This window comes from Brassica rapa, chromosome A09 (genome assembly GCF_000309985.2).
Source record: "Brassica rapa cultivar Chiifu-401-42 chromosome A09, CAAS_Brap_v3.01, whole genome shotgun sequence".
Taxonomy (NCBI): Eukaryota; Viridiplantae; Streptophyta; class Magnoliopsida; order Brassicales; family Brassicaceae; genus Brassica; species Brassica rapa.
Window position 1 is genome coordinate 7,825,875 of NC_024803.2, and position 22,303 is coordinate 7,848,177.

A 22,303-nucleotide genomic window follows, 5' to 3' on the forward strand; every position below is an offset into this window, starting at 1 on the left:
CAGGTAAGTTCCAACCGGGTTAAAGTTGTTTCATGTCACAAAACGAAATAATGTAAAGAACCAGTAAATTTCGGTTATATGTTTGGATTCAGGTTGGTTCGGATATCTAGGACCCGAAAAAATACTCAAAGACTTGAAAAATATCAAAACCCAAATACCCGAAAATATTTGAATATCTGAAAATACACTAATTTTATGTGAAACCCAACTTGGACACATGAAATTTTAGCTGAATATCCGAAATATTTTTCTAAAAATCCAAAATTTTACATAAATGCAAAATTTTATTCGAAAAACCGAATCCAAAACTCGGAAAAATATCTATATCGAAATGTATACCCATGATACATGTACTTGATATATACAAAAAAATTTAGAAACTTCGGGTATCCAATCGGATCTCGAGTAGAATCAAAACTCAAAGTGAGATCTGCATATAAACAAAATACCCAATAGGTATTTTATCATATACCCAGATCCGAACCAAACCTGTATTTTCAAATTGTTCCGGTTTGGATTTTCATGTTCGGGTAAAATGTCATGCATAGCTATAATTACATAACCGGGTCGACCAGGGGTAAAACATGGGTTGGGATGAGTTCAACTGGTCGACACGGTTAATGCGAACTTTTTAGAAACCTAAAATAATCAGTTCCAAAATTCTCTAATAAACAAATACTCAGACCTATAATACCACAGTAAATGAATTAACCAACTTTATTACATTAGGTAGATGAAAGAAATCTCAAGTATTCACATCAACATAGTAGCAAGTTGAAAGATGCATCAGAATAAAGAAAAGAAAGAAGATTACCAATCTGCAGTCATTCCGTCTTGGCTTGTAACTGGGCGAAGAGCAACAACATGAGAATGTGTTATCTTGTCTCCTTGGACTCCAACTGATTTTACAGGCAAGAACACTGCAAAAGCTTGCCAGATCGAATCACAAAGACCTGCATCTCTGATTGATTGGATGAAAATCTCAAGGCTCTAGACTAACAAAAGAAAAACAGAGAAATGAGTGTTACGTGTAGTATGAGTATGGTGTCAGCTCAAAAGGGTCTAGATATACTTTTGAATGTCGATACTGATTACAATATCATCTCGATAGTTATCCGTATCTAAGATCTCATCACGATCGTCCAAAGACTCTTAGCGTCTACAATTACATAAAAAGCACAACCTCACTACAAATGACTCTCTTCTTTATTTAAACTCAAGCTTGTACTCTTCATTCTTCTATGGCAACGATTATATTTTCAAACTGAATTTTTTATATACATAGCCAAAAAAAAATATGTTTAATAGTCCGTCCGTAGAGATTCAGATTAATCCATATACCTAATCTGCATTGTTCTAAGCTCATGAGATATCTCAAGCACCAACCCTTGCATAATATTTTCAACTACATCAGAGACTACACCTTCAGATTCACCTTCACAATCCAACCAAAGACATGGCTTCATCAGATCAACCTCAACGACCTGATCCAATGTTCTTGGAGAGTCACAGCAGAGTAAACTCCAGTCAAAGCGTCTCATAGTCTCGTGTATCAGATCTTCTTCTCTAAAGGAAGATGGTAGGTTGACGACTCTCGAGCTCTGAGATGGCTTGAAGGGCCAAAACTTGATGTCTTGGCGGTATATCTCGCGAAGAATCTCGTCTGTGTAGTCAAGAACAAGAAGAAGCTGGTCATTGTTGTGATTGCCGTGTGAGAATTCGTCGAGTAGTGATGTTTCTTGGTTGCATCTGGCCATGAGATTGGTCCAGTTCAGTCTTGAAGCTTGTAGGACTTGCTTCACAAACTCATGAACAGAGTCTTTCTCGTGAAGATCATCAAAAGATAGTAATCCAATCTGTTCTTCTGCATGACAGTAAGAGACTAAGTGATTAAAAGATTGAAATAATGAAAGGATTGATCGATGAGAGACAAGAGACTAACTGTTTCTGGAGCTAACTGTTTCGTCTAACATATGAATCCTCTCTAGAACTGAGACAGGACTCGGTTGCTCCAGCTCCTGGTTCGGGTCATGAATGTTTCTAACTCGTCTTTGGAGACTCGAACTCGACTCCTGCAACGATGTAAACATCAAATCAGTGTCTTAGACATAAGACATGTCTACTACTCTTTCTATCAGAACTTACAGCTGATGAGCTCTCTAGAAATCTATCTTCCTCAGTTCTGTCTTCTACAGGAGTTCTCACGCTTGTGTACTCAGCAGAGCTTGTGCAATTGTCGTTGAGAGACCTTAAACTGGAGTTGTGCGGATTTGGATCGAAAACCTCCAAGTCCTTGTCCAAGGACCACAGCTTGAAGCTCTCTCTTCTCTTCTCCAGCCTCTCTCTTCTCTCTTTGAGTTTTGTCTGTAAGCTATTTAGTGATTTAGGAACTTCATAAACCGGCGAAGAATCTGATCTCTCCTGTTGCCTTTCCACCATGAATCTCCTTGGCAGAACATCGTTCTCCATGCTTAGCTTGAAGACATCAGACTCAACCCGCTTCTTGCGCCTAAACATCGGTGACTCCGGGCTTCTATAGCCAACTGCACTGCTAGAAACATCACCAGCAGCCTCGGTTTCTTTAGCTTTAATTTCTGCATGGTTGCTGTCTTTGTTAGATCCAACAACAAGCTTCAACTTCTTGGCTAGATGTTTGAATCTCAAGTACTTTCTATCGTCAACCGAGCTTGATAGTTTAGGCTTCAGGAGAACAATCTCATCCAAATCACCAGCCACTGAATGAGATTTATCACGCCGTTCTTTCACCCTAGGTCTCTCCAAGTCTTGACCCTTTTTGGCTGAGAATGAATTAGGATCTTGTAAGAGTGTAATGAACAGTTCTTTGTTAGAGCTTAGAATATCTAATGCTTCCATGAACTGCTTAGACCGGTCTTTTCCTTTCTCCTCTGCCTTGGAACAGATCAAAGTTTCAGCTGCTTCATTCACACAAACTTGAAGGTTGATCTCTGAGCTCTTCCTACATTCTCTCCCATTCTTCAGATCCTTATCATTTGTCTTCTCAATTTCACTGGAAGAAGATTGCTTTTGCTTATCAGGGCTTTCACTAGTTGCCTCCCTTAGATTCTTGATCCTCTTTATCTCCCTCTCTAGTAATCCATGGACAGGTTTTGGTACATAGCTCTCATCTTCTCTTTCAGAACTAAAAGATCTTCTCCTCGTTTTACTCTTACATGGACTCTCTCCTTCCACAATCCGCTGAACAAATTAAGAGATTCAGTTTTTTTTTTTTACTTCAAAGCTAACCAAAAAAAACTGACAATTTGAAAAGGCTTACATCATGACACTGACATCTCTCATGAAGTCTCTTGAGTAAGTCAAGCTGGCTTTTAGTATAAACATTACCTGCAACAAAACAAGAATCAAAACTTAAAACTAAGATCATGAAGTGATCCAAAGAAACATAACAGTACTAACCAGCAGAGTCTCTGGTGAATTTCTTGTCTGAACTCAGTCTCTTATTACCAGACTTGACTTGTCTGAAATCGAAGAAGTTAATCAGTTTCCAACCACAACCAGACTTGTAACTCTCGTAGACAAGAGGGCTTTTAGGGAAAATTGGAGTTCCAGGACTCTTGCTGCTTCTTGGTGATCTCCTTTTCTCCATTGATTGATCAAACAACTCTGTCCTCAATCTAGTACAAAACCGATCCTCAAAACCCTGGAAAAAAAAAAAACAGAAACCATATCTTTAAAACAAAACATCAATATAAACATAAACAAGAAACACAAAAAAAAACAGAGGATTTTTCTAGCTATGTCTGAAAATTACTTCTTCTGGATACAGAACTGTCAATTTTACTTTCTGGGTTTCCGTTTTATCCCTTACCCTAAACCCTAAACTGAGATTTTCAGTTTCACCATGAAAAAAAAAACCTTCCTTTAGTCTAATAATGTAATATTTACAAGTATATATGAGCTTGTATAGACTTATCTTATCAGAGATTTGCTTACCACTGAGATTTGGAGGTTGAAATGGGACAGAAAAAAATGCAAACTTTTTTCTTTGCAGAGACAGTGGAGCCAATCAAGCACTGAGCTTTTGTGATGGACTCTGATTTTAACTTTTAAGAGTTAAAAACCGCAAACTTTTGTTTCCACATACAAAAGAAAAAAAAAGTGCTGAACATGATTGAGGTTTGAAGATCTTTAGCGAAAATTAAAGGGACCCTTGTAGTGTAAAATGTTTTTTTTTTTTTCAGAATTGAGTTTTTTTTTCTGTCTTCAAGAAAATTTGTAAGGACAATAAATGAGGATTACTGTTTATTCTTGGAGATGGGTCCTCTCGCCATTAAATAGGCTTTTTAGTCTCCTTATGGAGGAGAAGATGAGGGGAATGAGAAGAGGAAGAAGATGAAGTAGGACTCTTAATAAAATAAGAAATGATTTGAAGAGAAATGTAAATAATCAAAAGACCAATTGAAAATAGATCTTTATAAGACCATCTGACAATTTTTTTTTTGTTTTCTTTTTCACAGGCAAGCAGACATTTTTCATAGTGAGATTTTTGGTTTATTTGTAATAATTTACAACTACCTTTTAAATTTGCAAAATAAATAAGCGAAAATGAGAGAGGAGAGGGACGTGAGACTGAAAGAGACAAGGTCAATTTGCAGATCGTTTCACATATAAGACAATGCTTTCAAATAACGCTTTATTTCTGTCATCTTCTTATCTACAAATGCATGGGAGAATCGCATACTCATGCATCGATTTAGCTAAAATTAGATAATTAGTATTTGAACTCAGAAATCATGCATACCTGATATTTTAACGTAATTGTTTTTGAATGTAGATATTCAAATTTCAAAATTATGATTTATATCTTGATGAAATCAAATAAAAGGAGATGCTAAACTAACTACAATATCATTTAATTTTATACAATAAAGATGTTTTATCTGATGTGGCCGTTGAGTTTACATTTATCATTTACCTTATCAACAAAGATACCAACCATGATAAATCTAAATTATGTGAAGTCTTAAAAATAAGAGAGAATTGGAAAAATAGGACACTTTGAACTTTTATTTGTCATAATAAGACTTTTCATATTTTTACTAATTTTGGACATGTTTTACCATTCTTTAATAGGAAAAATAGTAAATTGAATTTTAAAAATGTAAAAAAATATGAAAACTGTTGGAAACATAAGTATGACAATATATATGTTTAAACTTAAAAAAAAAAAAATTGGAATCATATCTTATTTTATCTTCTAGGTACAGTTAGAAAACTCATTCTAGTAATCTACCTAGTTTATATGTCTGATTCTAAGTTTTAAACATAGATATATCAAGGGTATATACCGTAAACTAACATTTCTTGTATATTCTAGCACAAGTAGAATCTATTACGTTATAATCAAGACATATGTCTTCGGTCTGCCTACAGTTTGATAACGATATATAGCCACAATTCAATGATATAGGTTGGTTATACTACGTGACATAACTTGTTCTGCCTTTTACGTTTTACCTTATATGATGCCTACAGGAAGAATACATCTCTCACCTCCTATACGATGTTCTGGTTAGATAGTGTACATATTCTATGCAAATCGTTAAAATATGAAAATTTTCATATTCAGTTTAAGAAGTTTCCTAAATTTCCTAAATCTTTGATATGTATACTAGTTTATATACTATCAAATATAATAAAAATTTTAAAATTAATCATTGATTAATCCTTGATTAATCTATGATTAATTTCTGGGTTATTGTATATATTAAATTTTCATATAACATGGTCAAAAGTACACATCTGTAAGTTTAAGACGAAATCATAAGGATAATTTTGTAAATTTGGAAGATTGGGGCAACATTAAAACAACAGAAAATTCAGTGACCAATGCTGAAAATAAGAATAATGGCTGGTCTAGATTGCACAATTGAAAGTTTTGGAATTAAATCTAGGAGCAATATGCACAAACATAAAACTATGGGACAAATCCGTGATTAGGCAAAAACTTTAAGGACCTGTCTTGCAAAATTACCCAAACCGGCCATTGTTGCTCTTCGACAAGCTTTTCTTCGATCCGCGACGGTAAGAGCTGATGATTCCGACGTAACGGAGACAGTGGAGTGAGGTAGAGAGCACAACGAGATTGGAGCCTTCGGATACGAAACGGAGGAGTGACATCACGAGTTGATGCCGTGTAGGAAGCTTGGTCGCAGCGAAGGAACAAAGCATGACCACGAATTCGACGAGACAAATTGGACGAGACGAAGTCGACACAGAGCAAAGCACAGTGGTGAGGAGCTAAAGAAGACGATTAGAGGTTGGGATCGTGGATTTCATTTTTTTTTTCCCTTCAGTTTTTACTTTTTTTTTTCTTTTTAATAAAACGTAAATCAATTATTAAATATTAATATTAATTAAATTTATTGAAGGGTATAATGGTATTAAAAAAATTATAAATCTTAGTTACCTAAATAATCTTCTACAAGTTCTATTGAGACAAATCTAAGTTGAAAGTGTCTCTTTTTTCCAATTTTCCCTAAAAATAACTAAAATAAAATAAATACGTCAACTCTTCAACAACGATGATATATTTAAGAGACCAACATTTGTATTCATCATTTTATAATCGTCCTTTCTTTGTTTTGTTGATCTATTCCTTTTCATATTGTCTTTTTAAAAAATACTGAAAGCATGGGCTATTGACACCATGGTCAGAAAGATATTTGAGGACTTTTCTAAGTCCCGCTTCTACGATAAAGTCTTTCGGACTTTAATAAAGCGAGCGCCACTCTGAATCTACGATCCGTAAGGATCTAGTTCCGCCATTTTGAGTAGCACTTCTTTCTTTTTTGAAAAGAGTTTTGTGGCCTTTTCAAAAAAGAAATCTACAATTTTTAATGGTTCATTTTTTGTAGTATTGCAAAATGTTAAAATCATTTCATAAACAAACATTATTATAAGAACTCATCCCGCGTGCTCGCAGATTATCAGCAAGTTATATATTAAAAAGAAAAGACTCTTGTACTTCCCATCTATGTCATACTACATGTTGACACATGCACATTTAATAGGTGTGTATGCATTTCTATCAACAGGTTAATGTGCATATACTTGAATAAAATACATTTGTAGAGTAGCCGATCCCAGCACTGCACGCTCTTTTTTCCTTTCCATTTCATACTTTGCTACCGAGTCTATGGTTATCTTACAAGTATCTTTTTAGAATTTATTAAATCAAATTACGCTCATTCATTAGATGATAAACGAGGATATAACATGCATTGGAATATAATTTACTAAAAGAAGCACTTGAAAATTACTAATTCAAATATAATTATTTTAGTAATTAAATTCCAAGGCACGTTCACGAAGAATCTAACAATTTATTTAATTCTAGTGAGTTATGTGCGTGAATGCATAAATCATTATGAGATCTACATGTGTTTTTTTGTTCTCATATTGGTTATGATCAATATTATATTATATCACAAATAGATGTCAAATATTTATACCTATAGTTTATATACGTTTTAATTTTCTTAACTATGACATGTTATTGTCGTAGTTGAGATGGTGACAACGGAAAAAAAGAAAGAGATTGTGACAACGACTGTTTAGACTTTTAATTCACCATTCACGAACTTTTGTAATTATCGTTTTTGCATAGAACAAAGCATTGGTCTTTTCAAATGCATGTCTTTATTATTGTTATCGGAGCTCTATATCAATTATGTAACTTATTGGTTCAAAATATATAAATATAACTATATGTTATTGAAAATCTTATTATTTTTCTTAATTATCAATCAATTTCTTATTTGCTTATTTATTCTGTTATTTCACTATTGATAAATTTAATTATTTCACCAACCGGATTAGTTTAGCTTAAGTCAATTAAGAATTATAACTTATGTTAGTACAGTCTAATCGTATTTTATAAAAATGGGTGGACCATTAATATGATTGGTTGACTAGTAACGGTATACGTGTGGTTGTCCACTTATCTTACGTATATTAATAATCAAATTCATCTAACTTTACATCAAAGTTTCTCTCCGCCATCCAATAGAATATAACTATTTATGTCAAGTTGTCATAATACATACATTTTTTTTTATCAAAGTCATAATACATACATATGATATATTACAATCTTTTGTCATACGCGTAAATTCAGTAGACGAATTATTTTAGATAGTGTACCAACAAAGGTATCACGACGTATGACATCTTCTCACCATTTACTTTATTTTCGTAATATCAAAACACGGAAAAAAATCGATAAATATTTCCAACTTCCCAAAATATAATGCACGCAAGCAAGAGAAATGCAATTTATAGAATAAGAAACTCATGCGAAGCAGAGTTGAATTAATGCAGGATATGAAGTTTTTTTTACTCCCATTATGAAGTTTACCAATCAATTAATTAAGAGGTTATCATATACATTATACAATAAGCTCATGTTAGACACAATATAAACTACCTCTACATTATAAGTTAGAAATTGGAACACTGTATTTTGTATATATTATATATATACAATATTGCATAATGGGAGTAAATTAATATAATGTTAATTAATCAAACTACATTGCTTACAAAAACATCAATGTATTAAAATACATAACCATATCTTGTAACACGTATTCTCTAAAGACTGTGACATGATTGGCTTTTGTTAATATTGTGAATGGCAGTCGCATGCAGACGATACCCACGTTAATTAGTCATTTCTTTGTATTTTATGATATAAATTAAGAAAACAGTGTGGAAGCACCGTAGCCTATTGGTTAAGGTTTAAAGGCTTCTACACCTAGGTCTGGAGTTCGAATCCCAGACTATGCAATTTATTGCAGATTACAGGAAATCCAGGTTTCAAGTCCCAGAGAGAGCGGTTTATTAAACAATTATGCAGACTACAGAGGAAAGGCTTACAAGGGATCTTCAACATGGTGCAAGTAAATCTGGCCAGGCGTGGATCTTCATAGGACGGCTCAGGTGATGCAGCAGTTAGGCGTAGGTCTTCATAAGGCAGGTAGTATTATCGGTTGTCGAATCGTCTATGTAATATTTCCTATATCATAATTGTAAGACCGTAATAAATCAGCGTTATAAAAAAAAATTAAGAAAACAGTAATTATGAAATGGGCCGAGTGAATGAAGAAACGAGGCTCAAGTGGAAAAGGGACCACAAAGGGTGTTATGTATTAAACCAACTCAACTGTAAATGGCGGTGGTCGTTTCAAATTAAAGTGGCCATGTGATTTTATTTTGTTCTGGCAGTGACCAAGATACTGGACCTGGTTAACGTAAAAAGAATCAAATAAAACTCTTTCAATATACTGGACTTGAAAAATATACAAGCTATAGACTTCAGTGCAATGCTGATTGTGGCCGGTGCTTGTTCTGTTTAGTTTGAACATCTAAAGCTAATAGAAAGGTGTCTATCATTGCTCAAAGTGTAACAAAAAAGTTCCCGATGCAGTTATAATATGTAGCTACGGGTGACCATTAGCTGCTGCCTTTATTTGACCATGAGAGGGGCATATCCTCTATTTGATGTTCTCTCTTTGTAAGCTTCATTTTTTGGTAAAGTCCTTTGCCTAGGTAATGTTCTGGGTAAAGCGAGGCTACAAAGCGTCATCTCATTTTTATACTACTGTAGTCGGCTGTGACCACTTTTGGCTGTTCTTGGGTACTCTCTGTAATGGCTTCTCTTTATCCTAAATGCATATATCATGAGATGAAACAAAGACTTGATCAGTGCAATATATGGTGCCGCTATTAATATTAACAAATCTTGGTCAATGAATCTTATGGGCTACCAATTCAAAGCAAGCTGCAATAAGGAGATTGAATTTTCCTAATTATTATAATATAAGATCTTGAAATGTTCTTTCGATATAATTGCCTTTACTGATTTACTATAAATCAAATGATTGTTGATGGGAAATAAAACCTGTTTAAACCATTATATTTGGATTAGCAAACATTAATAGAAACTATAAAAGCTTATAAATTTTGAAGCTAAAATAAGAGGATTAATCGATTACCGTTTTAAAGTTACTAGGTAATTACCCGCGCGATGCTGCGGGATATTTTTAAAAAACTTTTTGTTATATTTATTATAATTTAAAAATATTTTTAAAATAAATAGGTATATCAGTATATATTATAAGTTTTTAATTCTGATATTTACAATCTAAACATATATCGTAAAATTCTATATTTGTGTTATCACTTGTTATTAAATACTAAAATGTTAGAGAATAAATAAGTGAAATTTGATGTGATTTAATAGCATGACAAATATTATTGTATGTAATTATTATTTTGATTATATCTTTTTGTTAGATTTTGCGGATGCGGGTGGTTGCGGTTTCTAGCGGTTTTAAGAGATTTGTACGATTGGTTCTGCAGTTAAAAATTGGTGCGTTTGTAGGATACTTATGACTCACTGGTTAAATACCAAATGAAAAATAGTTAAATAATAAATTAACAATATTTACATTTTATATAATTATAAAAATATCAAAAATCATAATATTATAATAAATATAAAAATTATATTTAGAAAGTTATAGTTTTAATTTTTTTTTAAAATATAGAAAATATTTTAATTGAATATTTTTATTTTTGTAATATTGTTTTTTAAAAAAAGAAAAAAAAATTATCATCCCGCAACCGTCCGTAACCGCAAACGCTAGCTAAAACCAACTTTTAAATTTATGAGGTTTAGACCAGTTTGCAGCGGTTTAGAATGGTTTGAGTGATTGTTGCAAACACCAACAACCGCTACCAACCGCCAAAGCTGCGTTTGCGGGTGGTAGCGGAGAAACCAGTCATACCTTTAAGTAACAAAAAGAAGGAGACTCAACAGTTTTTGACATGTCTGATTTAATCCACTATTCCATTTTTTGTTAGTTTTATAGAATTCAAATGTGTATATTTTTATTAACAAAGTGAAAGAAAAATTATATCTTTTTGTATTGCATATTGTTCGAGATATCTTTATATTCTTAATCATTGAACTTGTTTCTCTGCTCGTTTCATCACTTTGAATGTGCAGTCTATTTTTTTAGATGACATGAGCATAATATTTAACCATCATCATATCTCATTTTATAATTTTCCTATAAAACAATACACACGCATCTTTGATCAAATTAACCACAAGCCATGACTTTTCTTACGTGTGTCAACTTTACAGGTTTTGGTGGAGACCTTTAGAACCAACTGGAACTATATATAAGATTTTAATTCTGGTTTCTCAATAACTTCTATGACACCAATCACTATGTCATGAATCTCATTTCCCAACTTTTTGGGTTGTAGCTATTGAGATGGAAGAAAACAGAATGTGTAAGCATTGTGATAAAGGATACACGATAAATATAAAAAGCTTTCTCTCCATTTATGCTTTCACTTCTGAAGCTCACAAACTCTAGCACAGACTTACCCTGAAGACCTTTGGGGGTTTTGATACTTTGCGGCAAGAACAGTTGATTCGTCGAAAGTTTTTTCAACAGCCTGAAACAGATCATAATAACGATATAGTGTAATTTCTACTTCAAATAAACAAAAAAAATATTGGTATAGATAGATATTAAAATTATATGTACAAAGCATGGAAAGAAGATTACGGTTGGGCTACAGTTTTATTGCAGGGATCTATAGTCAAAACTTTTTTTTCTTGTTCATGATCACTGAATACTGAACTCCAGATCTCTCGTGCTTTCAACTTGGTTGTTTGAAGCTTGTACAAGATCTTATCCAGTGATGCTCATTTCTTTTTCTCCAGCTTCACATGTGATTCAAGCAAAAAGAAATTTCAGTAGAATCATCATGGTTTGATTGGTTTTTGTGAGTTTTCATATAAGTGAAGGATCGGAGGACCCCGAGTTTTCTAATGGCAGGTTCTATTTTCATCCTCACAACTGTCCCAAACCTTGTGCATATGTTTCCAAGCTGCTATCTTCGCTTCCTCTCTGCAAACATTCACACAAAGAAAAACATAGAAAGATGCAAGGCTGTTCTGAGATATCCCAAGAAAAAAAGGAGCAGAACATCCAAATTTATGTTCAACCTCAGCTAACACTCTTGATAACCTTAAAAGACATGACTCGTCTTTTTGGACACTTGATCATCTTCGCTCCTTTTCCATTTTTTTTCACCTACGATTTTCTGCCGAGAGACTCAATCACAGAACAAGCAAATGTTGAAATGAATAGTGAAGCTCTTGAGGAGACCGGGTGATTATTATATTAGGACTCATCTCCTCCGGAATCATCTCTTACAGAGGCGTCATCATCTCTCTCTCCTGTGTATCATCTGCTTCATTATCTTCCCAAATTCTTTCAAAATCAACAAATCTTAGATCTTGGCGTTTATGCATTCTGATGCAAGATTGAAGATTCAAAGATTTCTAATTTCAGATTCGTTGCATCATCAAGAGTGTGAGAGAGATAGTTAATAATAATATTACATGTATCCCTTTCTTTACCCCATCAAATCAATGCATTTCCGACTACGTTCTTGGTTCTAATCGGCTTATTTCTTCCCCTTCCTGATTAATCCTTCGTCGTAGGACCCCTATGCTTTGTCTTTTCGATTAAATCTTACTTCAGATAAAGATCAAAACCTCATGAGAACGATGGTCGCTGGATTTGGAGAGGATGAAGAAGATTCTCGAGCTTACATGCTTATCTATCGATATTAAATGTGATGTGTATAAATAAAATGTTTTGATTGGCTTCTCAACTTTTTTCATTTATTGACATGGCAGTTTCTCAGTATTTTTAAAAGCTTAGGTATCAACTGCTGGAGAGAACCTAGCCATTGTGTTGATTTTTAATTTACGTTGTGGAATGAACCATAATTGTTGAAAGTAAAACCTTTTAAACAAAATATAAAAATCAAGAGTTCGACCTAAAAAAAAAAACAAGAGTGCAAGGAAGAAAAGAGCCACATGTCTCTATTTTCCCGTGTCCAGTGCTTTGTCACCAACGTAGTGAGAGATTTGTTTATGCTTAATTTGTTTCCGTATATATATATGTGCAGTGAGACCGATCGATAGTGAGCTATTTGGCCAAGGTGATTTCTGGTTCTGGAGCTGGAGTGTTATATCGGCGCATCATAAGTTGTACAAGGGTGATGGCGTTTGCTTCCCGGCTGCAACCGTAGAGGATGTCTAGTTTGAAGGCGTAGATCTCTGTGTTTCTTCTATGTGGTTTTATGTCATGTCGTCTAATGCTGCACTAAGAGTATCTCTAACCCTAATTTAGCTTCTACTCCAAAATGGAATTTGAAGTGAAATTATCTCGGATCCTATTCCATTTTTCATTATATAATGAAGTAAAAAAGTTTGATTATTTCAAAAATAGAATAATATATTTATCTTTTATTCGTTACTCTAATTTTTATTCCAAAATAGAATATAGTTAAAATAAAATTCAACTCCTTTATATTATAAAAAGCAAATTAATTTTTTTACTTCAGAGGTGCTCTGGCTAGTTTTTCTGCTTGTGCTCAAGCGTCTGTGCAGCAACGTGGTTTCTTCTGCGTCCTTCTGGAGTTTCCTCTCTACTTGGGACGTGTCGTTTTATCCTATATATCCAATGGTTTCATTTGGTTGGTGTCTATGTTTGGTTGTGGTGCTCTACTTTTGGTTTGAGTTGTTTCTGTTGGGTGTACTATTCTAGTAAGGTTAGTTCATGCATGCGGATTCTGAAACCCAATCTTGGACCAGAGCAATTTCCGAAATAGATTAGGCGGATAAGTGTTCTTGTGGCTTCGTTAAATTGTAAACAATAAATTAAGAAACTTAATGATCTTTAATCTCTGGTTTTAGTATGCTAAGTGGCTGAAGTCTTTCAACTGACATCATTTGTTGCTAATTCATCCTAGTTAGTAGTTTATGGTTCATTTGTTCATTCATTTGTTCAGGTTTTTCTCTCTGGAATATTCTTTCTGCGAACTTGCTGGCTTTGTCTTTTATAGATTTCGACATTTGACGATTTTATATTCTAAATTTCTAACTCATGTTTTAATTTTTCAATAAATCCAAAGATGACTAAAAAACATAGGAATTAAATCAACCTATTATATGTTACCTTTTTAAGTGGGCTATTTTGGTGGGCTCTATCATTATTACGACCTATTTAAACTATATTCGAACCCACCTTGTATCACCACACTCGAAACGCACCGTATGAACGGCGTCTCTGATCCTACACGCACCGTTTCGCAACAAAAACTCTTATCCCCTCGAAAAACCTTTTCATCACTCTCCCTCAGTTCTCTCCAATGGCGTTCACTTTCCTCTCTCCTCACCCACTCTTCCTCTCTCTAGCCGGAACCACTTCTTCCTTCTCCTACAAACCGGTTTACTTACCATCCTCCCGAAATTCCCGCAACCTTCAGCTATCGGCGGCACCTGCTCGTCGTAACTCGTACCCGAACCCAGCAGACGACGACCCGCCCGAAGCCCCGGAGGATTCAATGCACGGAGTCTCGAAGTTTCAGCAGATTCAGCGCCAAGCCGCCCGCGCAAGGAAGCTAGAGGAAGAAGACTTCGAGAAGAATCGAAACACGTACCTCTCAGCCATCGCTGACGTGGAGGACGCGCCCGAGACGGGACGTGATGACGTGGAATCAGGAGGCGATCTGTTCTCGGATATCGATAGAGCTATCTCCATGAAACGAAGCGAGTTCGTTAAAAAAGGATTGCTCCAACCTAATCCTCCCAAAACGGCGTCGGATAAGAAGATCGACGAGGAGGAAGATGATGACGTCACCGACGTTGTTGATGAGCTCGACGAAGAAGAGGTTGTAGATTTAGACGAGATCGATAAACTAACGGGATTAACGGAAGTCTCCGACGAAGATGACTGGGTCGACGAGGAAGGGAACCCTAGAATCAACAAGACTAGATCCGATCATCAATTCGAGTTCGATTTGGATGACTTCGGTGGATCTAAGGCCAGAATCGTGGAACCTAAGTTCAGATTGAGCTTAGCTGAGCTCTTAGACGAGAGCAAAGTGGTGCCGATCTCAGTTTACGGCGACTTAGACGTCGAGATCACCGGAATCCAGCACGATTCGCGAGGCGTAAGCGCCGGAGATCTCTTCGTGTGTTGCGAGAACGATGGAGACTCCGTCTTGAGCGAAGCTGATAAGAGAGGAGCAGTGGCGGTTGTAGCTAGCAAGGAGATTGACATTGAAGATACGTTAGGCTGTAGAGCACTTGTCATCGTTGAAGATACTGAAGCGGTCTTAGCAGCTTTAGCTTCTTCCTTTTATAGGCATCCGTCTAAGAACATGGCGGTGATTGGAGTCACGGGCACTAACGGGAAGACGACCACCACGTATTTGATCAAAAGCCTCTATGAAGCTATGGGTGTGAGAACAGGAATGTTCAGCACTGTTTCTTGTTATGTCCATGGGGATAACAAGTTGGATTCTCCAGCGACTACGACGAGTCCTGATGCTGTTTTGGTTCAGAGTATGATGGCTAAGATGTTGCATAATGGAACTGAAGCTCTGGTTATGGAAGCTTCTCCTCAGGAGCTTGCTTCAGGGAAATGTGATGAAGTGGATTTCGACATTGCGGTTTTCACAAACTTGGCTAGAGAGGAGAGTGGTTTTCGCGGTACTGATGAAGAGTATAGAGATGCTGAAGCCAAGTTGTTTGCAAGAATGGTTGACCCGGAAAGGCACAGGAAAGTGGTTAACATTGACGATCCAAACGCAGCGTTTTTCGTCCAGCAAGGGAACGCTGATGTTCCGGTTGTGACATTTGCAATGGAGAACACCAAAGCTGATGTTCACCCGTTGAAGTTTGAGCTGTCTTTGTTTGAGACACAGGTTTTGGTTAATACCCCTCAAGGGATTTTGGAGATTTCGTCTGGTTTGTTAGGACGGCATAACATTTATAACATTCTTGCTGCTGTTGCTGTCGGGATTGCTGTTGGAGCTCCTCTTGAGGATATTGTTAGAGGTGTTGAGGAAGTCGATGCAGTCCCTGGGAGGTGTGAGCTGATTGATGAGGAACAAGCTTTTGGTGTTATTGTGGATCATGCTAACACACCTGATGGCTTGTCAAGGCTGCTTGATTCGGTTCGAGAGCTTAAACCAAGAAGAATCATTACTGGTATAGAACTTTTCTTCCATCCATTTAATGAATACATACCCGTTCCTGTGGTCTTTGTACGTGTGGTCATCTGATTATTTGAGGTGGTTTTTGTTGTTGTTATAGTTATTGGTTGCGCGGGTGAGACTGAGAGAGGGAAAAGACCGGTTATGACGAAAATTGCTACTGAAAAGAGTGATGTGACAATGTTGACATCTGATAATCCAGGGAATGAAGATCCATGTAAGTAACTCTGAGTTAGGTCGAATCTATAAGCCTTGAGTGTGTCCTGATGTCTATTAACTGGTAGAAAAATCTTTAAATGTGGTTTTAGTGGACATATTGGATGACATGTTGGCTGGGATTGGATGGACGATGCAAGAGTATTTGAAACACGGTGAACATGATTATTATCCTCCTTTGGCAAATGGTCATAGACTCTTCCTTCACGATGTTAGACGTGTAGCTGTGCGTTGTGCTGTTGCTATGGGTGAAGAAGGTGACATGGTTGTAAGTATTCAAAAATAAAACCCATTCTCTGTACACATTTTCTCTTTCCCTGGTGTGTTATTAAGGTTGCTGGATTGAAATTCTTTAGAGAAATCTCAGCTTCTAAGTTATACAACGGAATGGTGTTCTTGGGTCTATACTAGCTTTTCTTGACACTGATGTGCCTTTCTTTGCAGGTGGTAGCAGGGAAAGGCCATGAAGCGTATCAGCTAGAAGGTGATAAGAAAGAGTTCTATGATGATCGAGAGGAATGTCGGGAAGCATTACAATACGTTGATGAGCTTCATCAAGCTGGAATAGACACAAGCGAGTTCCCATGGAGGTAAGTAGAAGAGAAAAAGCTTATTTTGCCAAATGATTAAACAGAGATTCTGATCTGTGAGAGTTACTGAAACATGTCAAGATGCTTCCTCTGATCACACTAAATGTTCTTTCCTCGTATTGCTCTGCTTTTGCAGGTTACCAGAGAGTCATTAATATCTCTATGGTGAGATCATTAAACCATGAATCAGATTTACTTCCACCGCCAAGATAGATTTGCAGAGACCTCATGATTTCTATACGAGAGACTTGGAGGTGTCTAACAACCCTTGTGAGTCATCAGATAAGTGCAGGGGAGAGAAGAGATTTAAAGGTGGAAGAAGATGTGTACAAATTTTTGTTAGTGGTTGTTGCGTTTGTCTATGTGTTGATGGTTTAAGAGATAGCAGGTGTTTTTTTATAATAAACCTTTATTGGCTCGAAATTAAATTGGATGAGAACATAAAACAAAATCCATACAAATGAGTTGGACATTACAACACTGCAATGAGAAGGAATTAAGCGACCCCATACTAATTAGCAAGACCTAACCATAAGACAACCCTATTTCCTAAAGGGTTCATAAGCCTTCTTAATCACATTTTAGAAAGTCACAGTTTGGCTAACGGCTCTACACTCGATAAACATATCAAAAATACACAACCATATGGTCCATAATCCATATCAGTATCAATTTGGTTACAATTCAATCTGCAGACCAAAAAAGATATACAAGAAATAATCCCTAAGATCCTGAACATAATTACCAAAAAGAATTTATATAAAAACATCATACTTGTGTTCAAAAGGGTAATAAAATCTCTATCTGACTTTTCATTCTTCAATCTTGAACAAGATCTTTGTGGGGTGGATTGTGTCCAAATTGAGTTCTAAACTCAAATTCTATATCAGGTGTGGTGAGCTATAAGGGTACCGGATTGCATCACAAGGAAGGACCAATCGTTGATGTTCTTGGTAAGCTCTATGTTCATCATCAACTGTCAAATGTTTCTCATCCGTGCCAAAATCGAATTCTTTATAGGACCCGAGAGAGGACTGTTGAGCTGCTTCTTGGTTAGACGATGTAGATGCCTCAGGGAACGTTTTCCTTAGCTTCTGATCAACGCATCTAATGACATGATCGGCATCAAGATCAGATGAAACCGCAATCTTCTGCTCCTTGGGAGTTGTATCAGTCTTGGAGCAACGCAGTCTATCACGGCTCAATAGCTTTGGTGGATCAGAGACTTCAAAGTAAGTGGCTCCGTCAGTAAAAGGAGAAGTTGGACCAGAACCGGACATAACCGACTAACCGAGCTTAGGTCCAATGGTTAAATCGGAGGCGAAACCAATTGAGATTCATGAAAAATGTCTTTCATTCATCCTCCAACTGATATCCTGCAAAACAAACACACCAAAGCATTTAAGCAAGCTTCCCTGATACTACAGCATAAGCTGCAGCTCTTCTCCAAAAACCTAAAGGTAAGGAAAGAAATTTGAAAACAAAATGTGTTGAATTGACATACCCACACTCATCTGCAGATCCTCAAGCATTGCCACTGCCCTTTCTAGTTCCTCTTTACTACATAAACCAGTCAGCATATTACGAATAGTAATGGTATCAGGATACACACCACTTGAAATCATCTCCTGGAAAATGTCTAGAGCTCCATTAATATTACCCACTTGACAAAACCCATGAATCAAGGTTCTGTAAGTAATTGCATTAGCAACTATTCCTCTTCGACCCATCTCGGAGAAAACCTCCAGCCCATCATCAACCCTTCCTACCTTACAATAGCCATTAATGAGGGTAGTAAAGGTCACTACGTCGGGAGAGAAGCCTTTACTACCCATTGAATCAAACATTTGTGTAGCCTCATCTAGGCGGCTCTGCTTGCATAATCCATCGATCACTGAGTTATAGGTGATAGTATTTGGGACTAAACCTCTGTGGGGCATCTCCTCGTACAATTCCTCGGCCTCTGAAAACTTCCCTTCATTGATCAAGCCGCAGATCAATATATTGTAAGTTTGAACATCAGGTTCCACATCATTGAAGGGGTGACTAGCATCAAGATCCATCTTACTCTTCTGCATAGCTTTAAACATTTCCAATGCATCTTTTAGTTTCCCATTATTGCAGAGACCGTCCAGCAAAGTGTTACAAGTAACGACATTAGGGCACACACCACTAGAAATCATCTCCTGTAAAAGGTCTAGAGCAGTATTAAGATTGCCCACCTGACAGAACCCGTGAATAAGAGTGGTGTAAGTAATTGTGTTAGCAACTAATCCTCTTCTAGACATCTCATGGAGAATTTCCATTCCATCATCTACCCTCTTAGCCCGACAATATCCGTCTATGAGGATACTGAAAGTGATTACGTCCGGAGAGCAGCCCTTGGTAGCCATCAAATAAAACATGTGTTCCGCAGCATCAAGACGATTCTGTTTGGAAAAGCCATCGATCATTGAATTATATGTGATTGTATTAGGGATTATACCCCTTTGAAGCATCTCATAGTATAATTCTTCAGCCTCAAAGAACTTGCCCTCCTTGACCAATGCATTGATCAATCCACTAAAAGTTACAACATCAGGGTTGATCTTCCTTTCAAACATTTCTTGCAACAACCGCTGGGCTTCACTCCATCTACCAGAGCTACAGAAACCAACTATCATACAGTTGTAGGTAAATAAATTAGGAAAGACTCCTTTCTCTTGCATTTCACTGAAAACATTTTGAGCATCGCTACGACGTCCGTCTTTCCAAAGACCATCAATGACGGCACTATAGATTACAACATTGGGTTTGATGTGGCTCACCTCCTCCATCTTCCTCAGCAGATTCAACGCAGACACAGTGTCTCCCATCTTACACATTCCATCAACAATTGTTCCGTACGTAATCTGGTTAGGCTGGAGACCATCTTCCACCATCCGATCAAGAAGAGCTACAGCTTCAACAACTCTACCCTCGCGGCAAAGACCGTTCATCAGCGTGGTGAACGTTACCACATTTGGTTTACAAATTCGATGAAAAAAACGCAAGGCTTCAGAAACCCTCTCTTCCACACATAAACCATGGAGCAGGGTGGTGAAGGTAACGAGAGTGGGATGAAACCCAAGCTTGGTGAGCTTACCAAACGTAGACAGAGCAAAGGGCAGCTTAGAGCAGCTGCAGAAACACTTTATCAGAATGGTGAAGCTGTAAATATTACACGGAATCCGCCGCATTTCCATCTTCCTATGGAGAGAAATCACAACATCGGGCCTTTCCATCCTCACCACAACTCCCAGCAATTTACAGAAATCAACCACACAAGGGAGGGGACGAGATCGTACCATGTAACTGAACAAATCAATCGCATCATCTAAGCCTTTGATTTCATGAATTCCACTTTGCAGCTTCAACGTCTCTCCTCCAAAACCTCCTGCTTTGCCGCTCCTTTTCTTGGCAAGAGTATGAAGAATCGATCTCGTACAGAATAATCTAGCCGCAGGCACAGAAGACGAAGACTCGAATCTAAAAACCCTAGCCAACATTTCGTTCTTCGTCGATCTCTGAAAAAACTCTTCACGGAGAGAATAACGAGTGTTAAGGTATTGTAAACCGGTTCCATTTGATTTACAATAACCGGTTCAATTTGAATTAATTTCTATCACAAATTCATTGTAAATTTTTATATACATTCATCTATATATGATACTAAAGCATACACATTGTGGAAGCACCGTAGCCTATTGGTTAAGGTTTAAAGGCTTCTACACCCAAGTCTGGGTTTCAAATCCCAGACTATGCAAATTTATTGCAGATTACAGGAAATTCAGGTTTCAAGTCCCGGAGAGAGCGGTTTATTAAACAATTATGCAGACTACAGAGGAAAAAGCTTGCAAGGGATCTTCAACATGGTGCAAGTACATCTGGTCAGGCGTGGATCTTCATAGGACGGCTCAGGTGATGCAGTTAGGCGTAGGTCTTCATAAGACAGGTAGTATTGTCGGTTGTCGAATCGTCTATGTAATATTTCCTATATCATAATTGTAAGATCATAATAAATCAGCGTTAAAAAAAAAAAAAAAGCATACACATTAATTTAGAATGAATCTTGATAGAATGTGGTATAATACGAATAGTTTTATCGAAGTTTATGTTTTTACCATTATAGTTTTGTGAGTTGTTTATCGAATTACAAAATAAAGCAATAATTTACTAACATTAATTGTTAATTAATTGGATCAGAAAATATATCATATCTGTTAGTAAGTCCAACTCAAAAATCCACTTAGAAAAAATCACAATGTTTATGTTTTAATAAGATAGATATGTTAAGAAAATAATACGAGATTTCTGTGCAGTCTCCTTCATGTTGAGTAAAGCACCAGACTTTATTACAGAAATCTCGCAACACCTGAGTGCCTCCCCATGCTTCTTTGCTTGCTCTAGGCAAGATGCGATTGCAAAGTTCCTGCGTAATGAAGTAAAGTCAAGAACAAGAAAAAACAGATTTAACCAAAGGTAAAGAGAATAGATACATACATTATAGCCTGATGCTTAGTGTAGACTAGGCTACTTAGTAAATCTGCCACAGTCTCTACAAAAAAGAGGGCTTCACTGTAAATTTTCAAAGCCAAATCGACTTCACCTGTTCCACAAAACACAAGTCACTGAAGAATTCATCATCTAAGTATATAGTATAAGAAAATAAAAATAACAAAATACCTTTTTTAAGAGCAGCATCTCCAAGATCGGAGTACACTTTAACTACTGAATCATAATCAGCCTTGCCTGCCAAGATCTTCATCTGGTTGAATACTATCATACCCTCCTCAATCATGTTCTTTATGCCATCGTTTTGGGTCTCAAGGTATAACTTCTCAACCAAACAAGAAAGCAGCAGCGTGCTTACACTGAGAATCGCAACATCTCCCAAGTGGTATTCACTGAAAACATCATCATCATCTCATCATCATCACATATATATCTACATTAAAGATATAAACCTAATAGTGCTAAGCTACCTCAATTCCCGAGCTACCCTGAGACATACGACGGCTTCGTCGAACTTCTTGAGTCCGAGCAACTCAGAAGCTTCATCAGTGAGGTTTTGAATGAAAACCTCCACGGGCAATGAACATCCTCCATCTGAAGCAGCCATCGAAGGAAAACGCACCGAGAGAGAGACGACGACGGCGACGATACTAAGGGTGAGAGCGATACTAAGGGTGAGAGCGAGAGCTACTGATTCTTGAACTTAATGAACGTTAATCAGTTTCTAAATCTAAATTAACGAGGGCTCCTTTCTTTTTATACTCACGTTAATCGGGTTTTTATGGTTTAATTCTTTTATTTGTTTTTTATTTTCATTTTAACTA

At 36.6% G+C, this 22,303-nt stretch overlaps 4 protein-coding genes and 1 long non-coding RNA gene across 6 annotated transcripts; 1 reads left to right on the forward strand and 4 right to left on the reverse strand.

Moving 5' to 3' along the window:
* Window positions 1–1,036: 1,036 nt before the first annotated feature.
* LOC103838260 lies at window positions 1,037–4,336 on the reverse strand. 2 transcript variants are annotated; one of them, XM_009114682.3, is made up of 6 exons: window positions 3,791–3,959; window positions 3,436–3,679; window positions 3,296–3,363; window positions 2,146–3,216; window positions 1,943–2,072; window positions 1,037–1,864 (listed from the first exon to the last, which is right to left on the reverse strand). In XM_009114682.3, exons 2-6 carry the CDS (start codon window positions 3,623–3,625, stop codon window positions 1,329–1,331), a joined length of 1,995 nt encoding a protein of 664 aa, XP_009112930.1. In that variant the 5' UTR covers window positions 3,626–3,679; window positions 3,791–3,959; the 3' UTR covers window positions 1,037–1,328. The 2 variants fall into 2 exon arrangements, with proteins under 2 accessions (XP_009112930.1, XP_009112929.1); XM_009114681.3 differs by lacking the exon at window positions 3,791–3,959 and adding an exon at window positions 3,973–4,336 and having other exon boundaries at window positions 1,043–1,864.
* Window positions 4,337–11,282: 6,946 nt separating this feature from the next.
* Window positions 11,283–13,801, reverse strand: LOC108869876. Its single transcript, XR_001956387.2, has 3 exons — window positions 12,470–13,801; window positions 11,628–12,380; window positions 11,283–11,514 (listed from the first exon to the last, which is right to left on the reverse strand). It is a non-coding gene; the product is annotated as an uncharacterized LOC108869876 (long non-coding RNA).
* A 255-nt stretch (window positions 13,802–14,056) lies between these two features.
* Window positions 14,057–17,374, forward strand: LOC103838259 (UDP-N-acetylmuramoyl-L-alanyl-D-glutamate--2,6-diaminopimelate ligase MurE homolog, chloroplastic). The gene is made up of 5 exons (XM_009114680.3): window positions 14,057–16,135; window positions 16,241–16,357; window positions 16,449–16,624; window positions 16,801–16,946; window positions 17,083–17,374. The coding sequence occupies exons 1-5, from the start codon at window positions 14,290–14,292 to the stop codon at window positions 17,099–17,101; spliced, it is 2,304 nt and encodes a 767-aa protein (XP_009112928.1). The 5' UTR covers window positions 14,057–14,289; the 3' UTR covers window positions 17,102–17,374.
* Window positions 17,375–17,573: 199 nt separating this feature from the next.
* LOC103838258 (pentatricopeptide repeat-containing protein At1g64100) lies at window positions 17,574–20,688 on the reverse strand. The gene is made up of 2 exons (XM_009114679.3): window positions 18,451–20,688; window positions 17,574–18,322 (listed from the first exon to the last, which is right to left on the reverse strand). The coding sequence occupies exons 1-2, from the start codon at window positions 20,471–20,473 to the stop codon at window positions 18,300–18,302; spliced, it is 2,046 nt and encodes a 681-aa protein (XP_009112927.1). The 5' UTR covers window positions 20,474–20,688; the 3' UTR covers window positions 17,574–18,299.
* A 198-nt stretch (window positions 20,689–20,886) lies between these two features.
* LOC103838256 lies at window positions 20,887–22,263 on the reverse strand. The gene is made up of 4 exons (XM_033279488.1): window positions 21,950–22,263; window positions 21,651–21,871; window positions 21,468–21,573; window positions 20,887–21,396 (listed from the first exon to the last, which is right to left on the reverse strand). The coding sequence occupies exons 1-4, from the start codon at window positions 22,084–22,086 to the stop codon at window positions 21,240–21,242; spliced, it is 621 nt and encodes a 206-aa protein (XP_033135379.1). The 5' UTR covers window positions 22,087–22,263; the 3' UTR covers window positions 20,887–21,239.
* Between the last annotated feature and the right edge of the window lie 40 nt (window positions 22,264–22,303).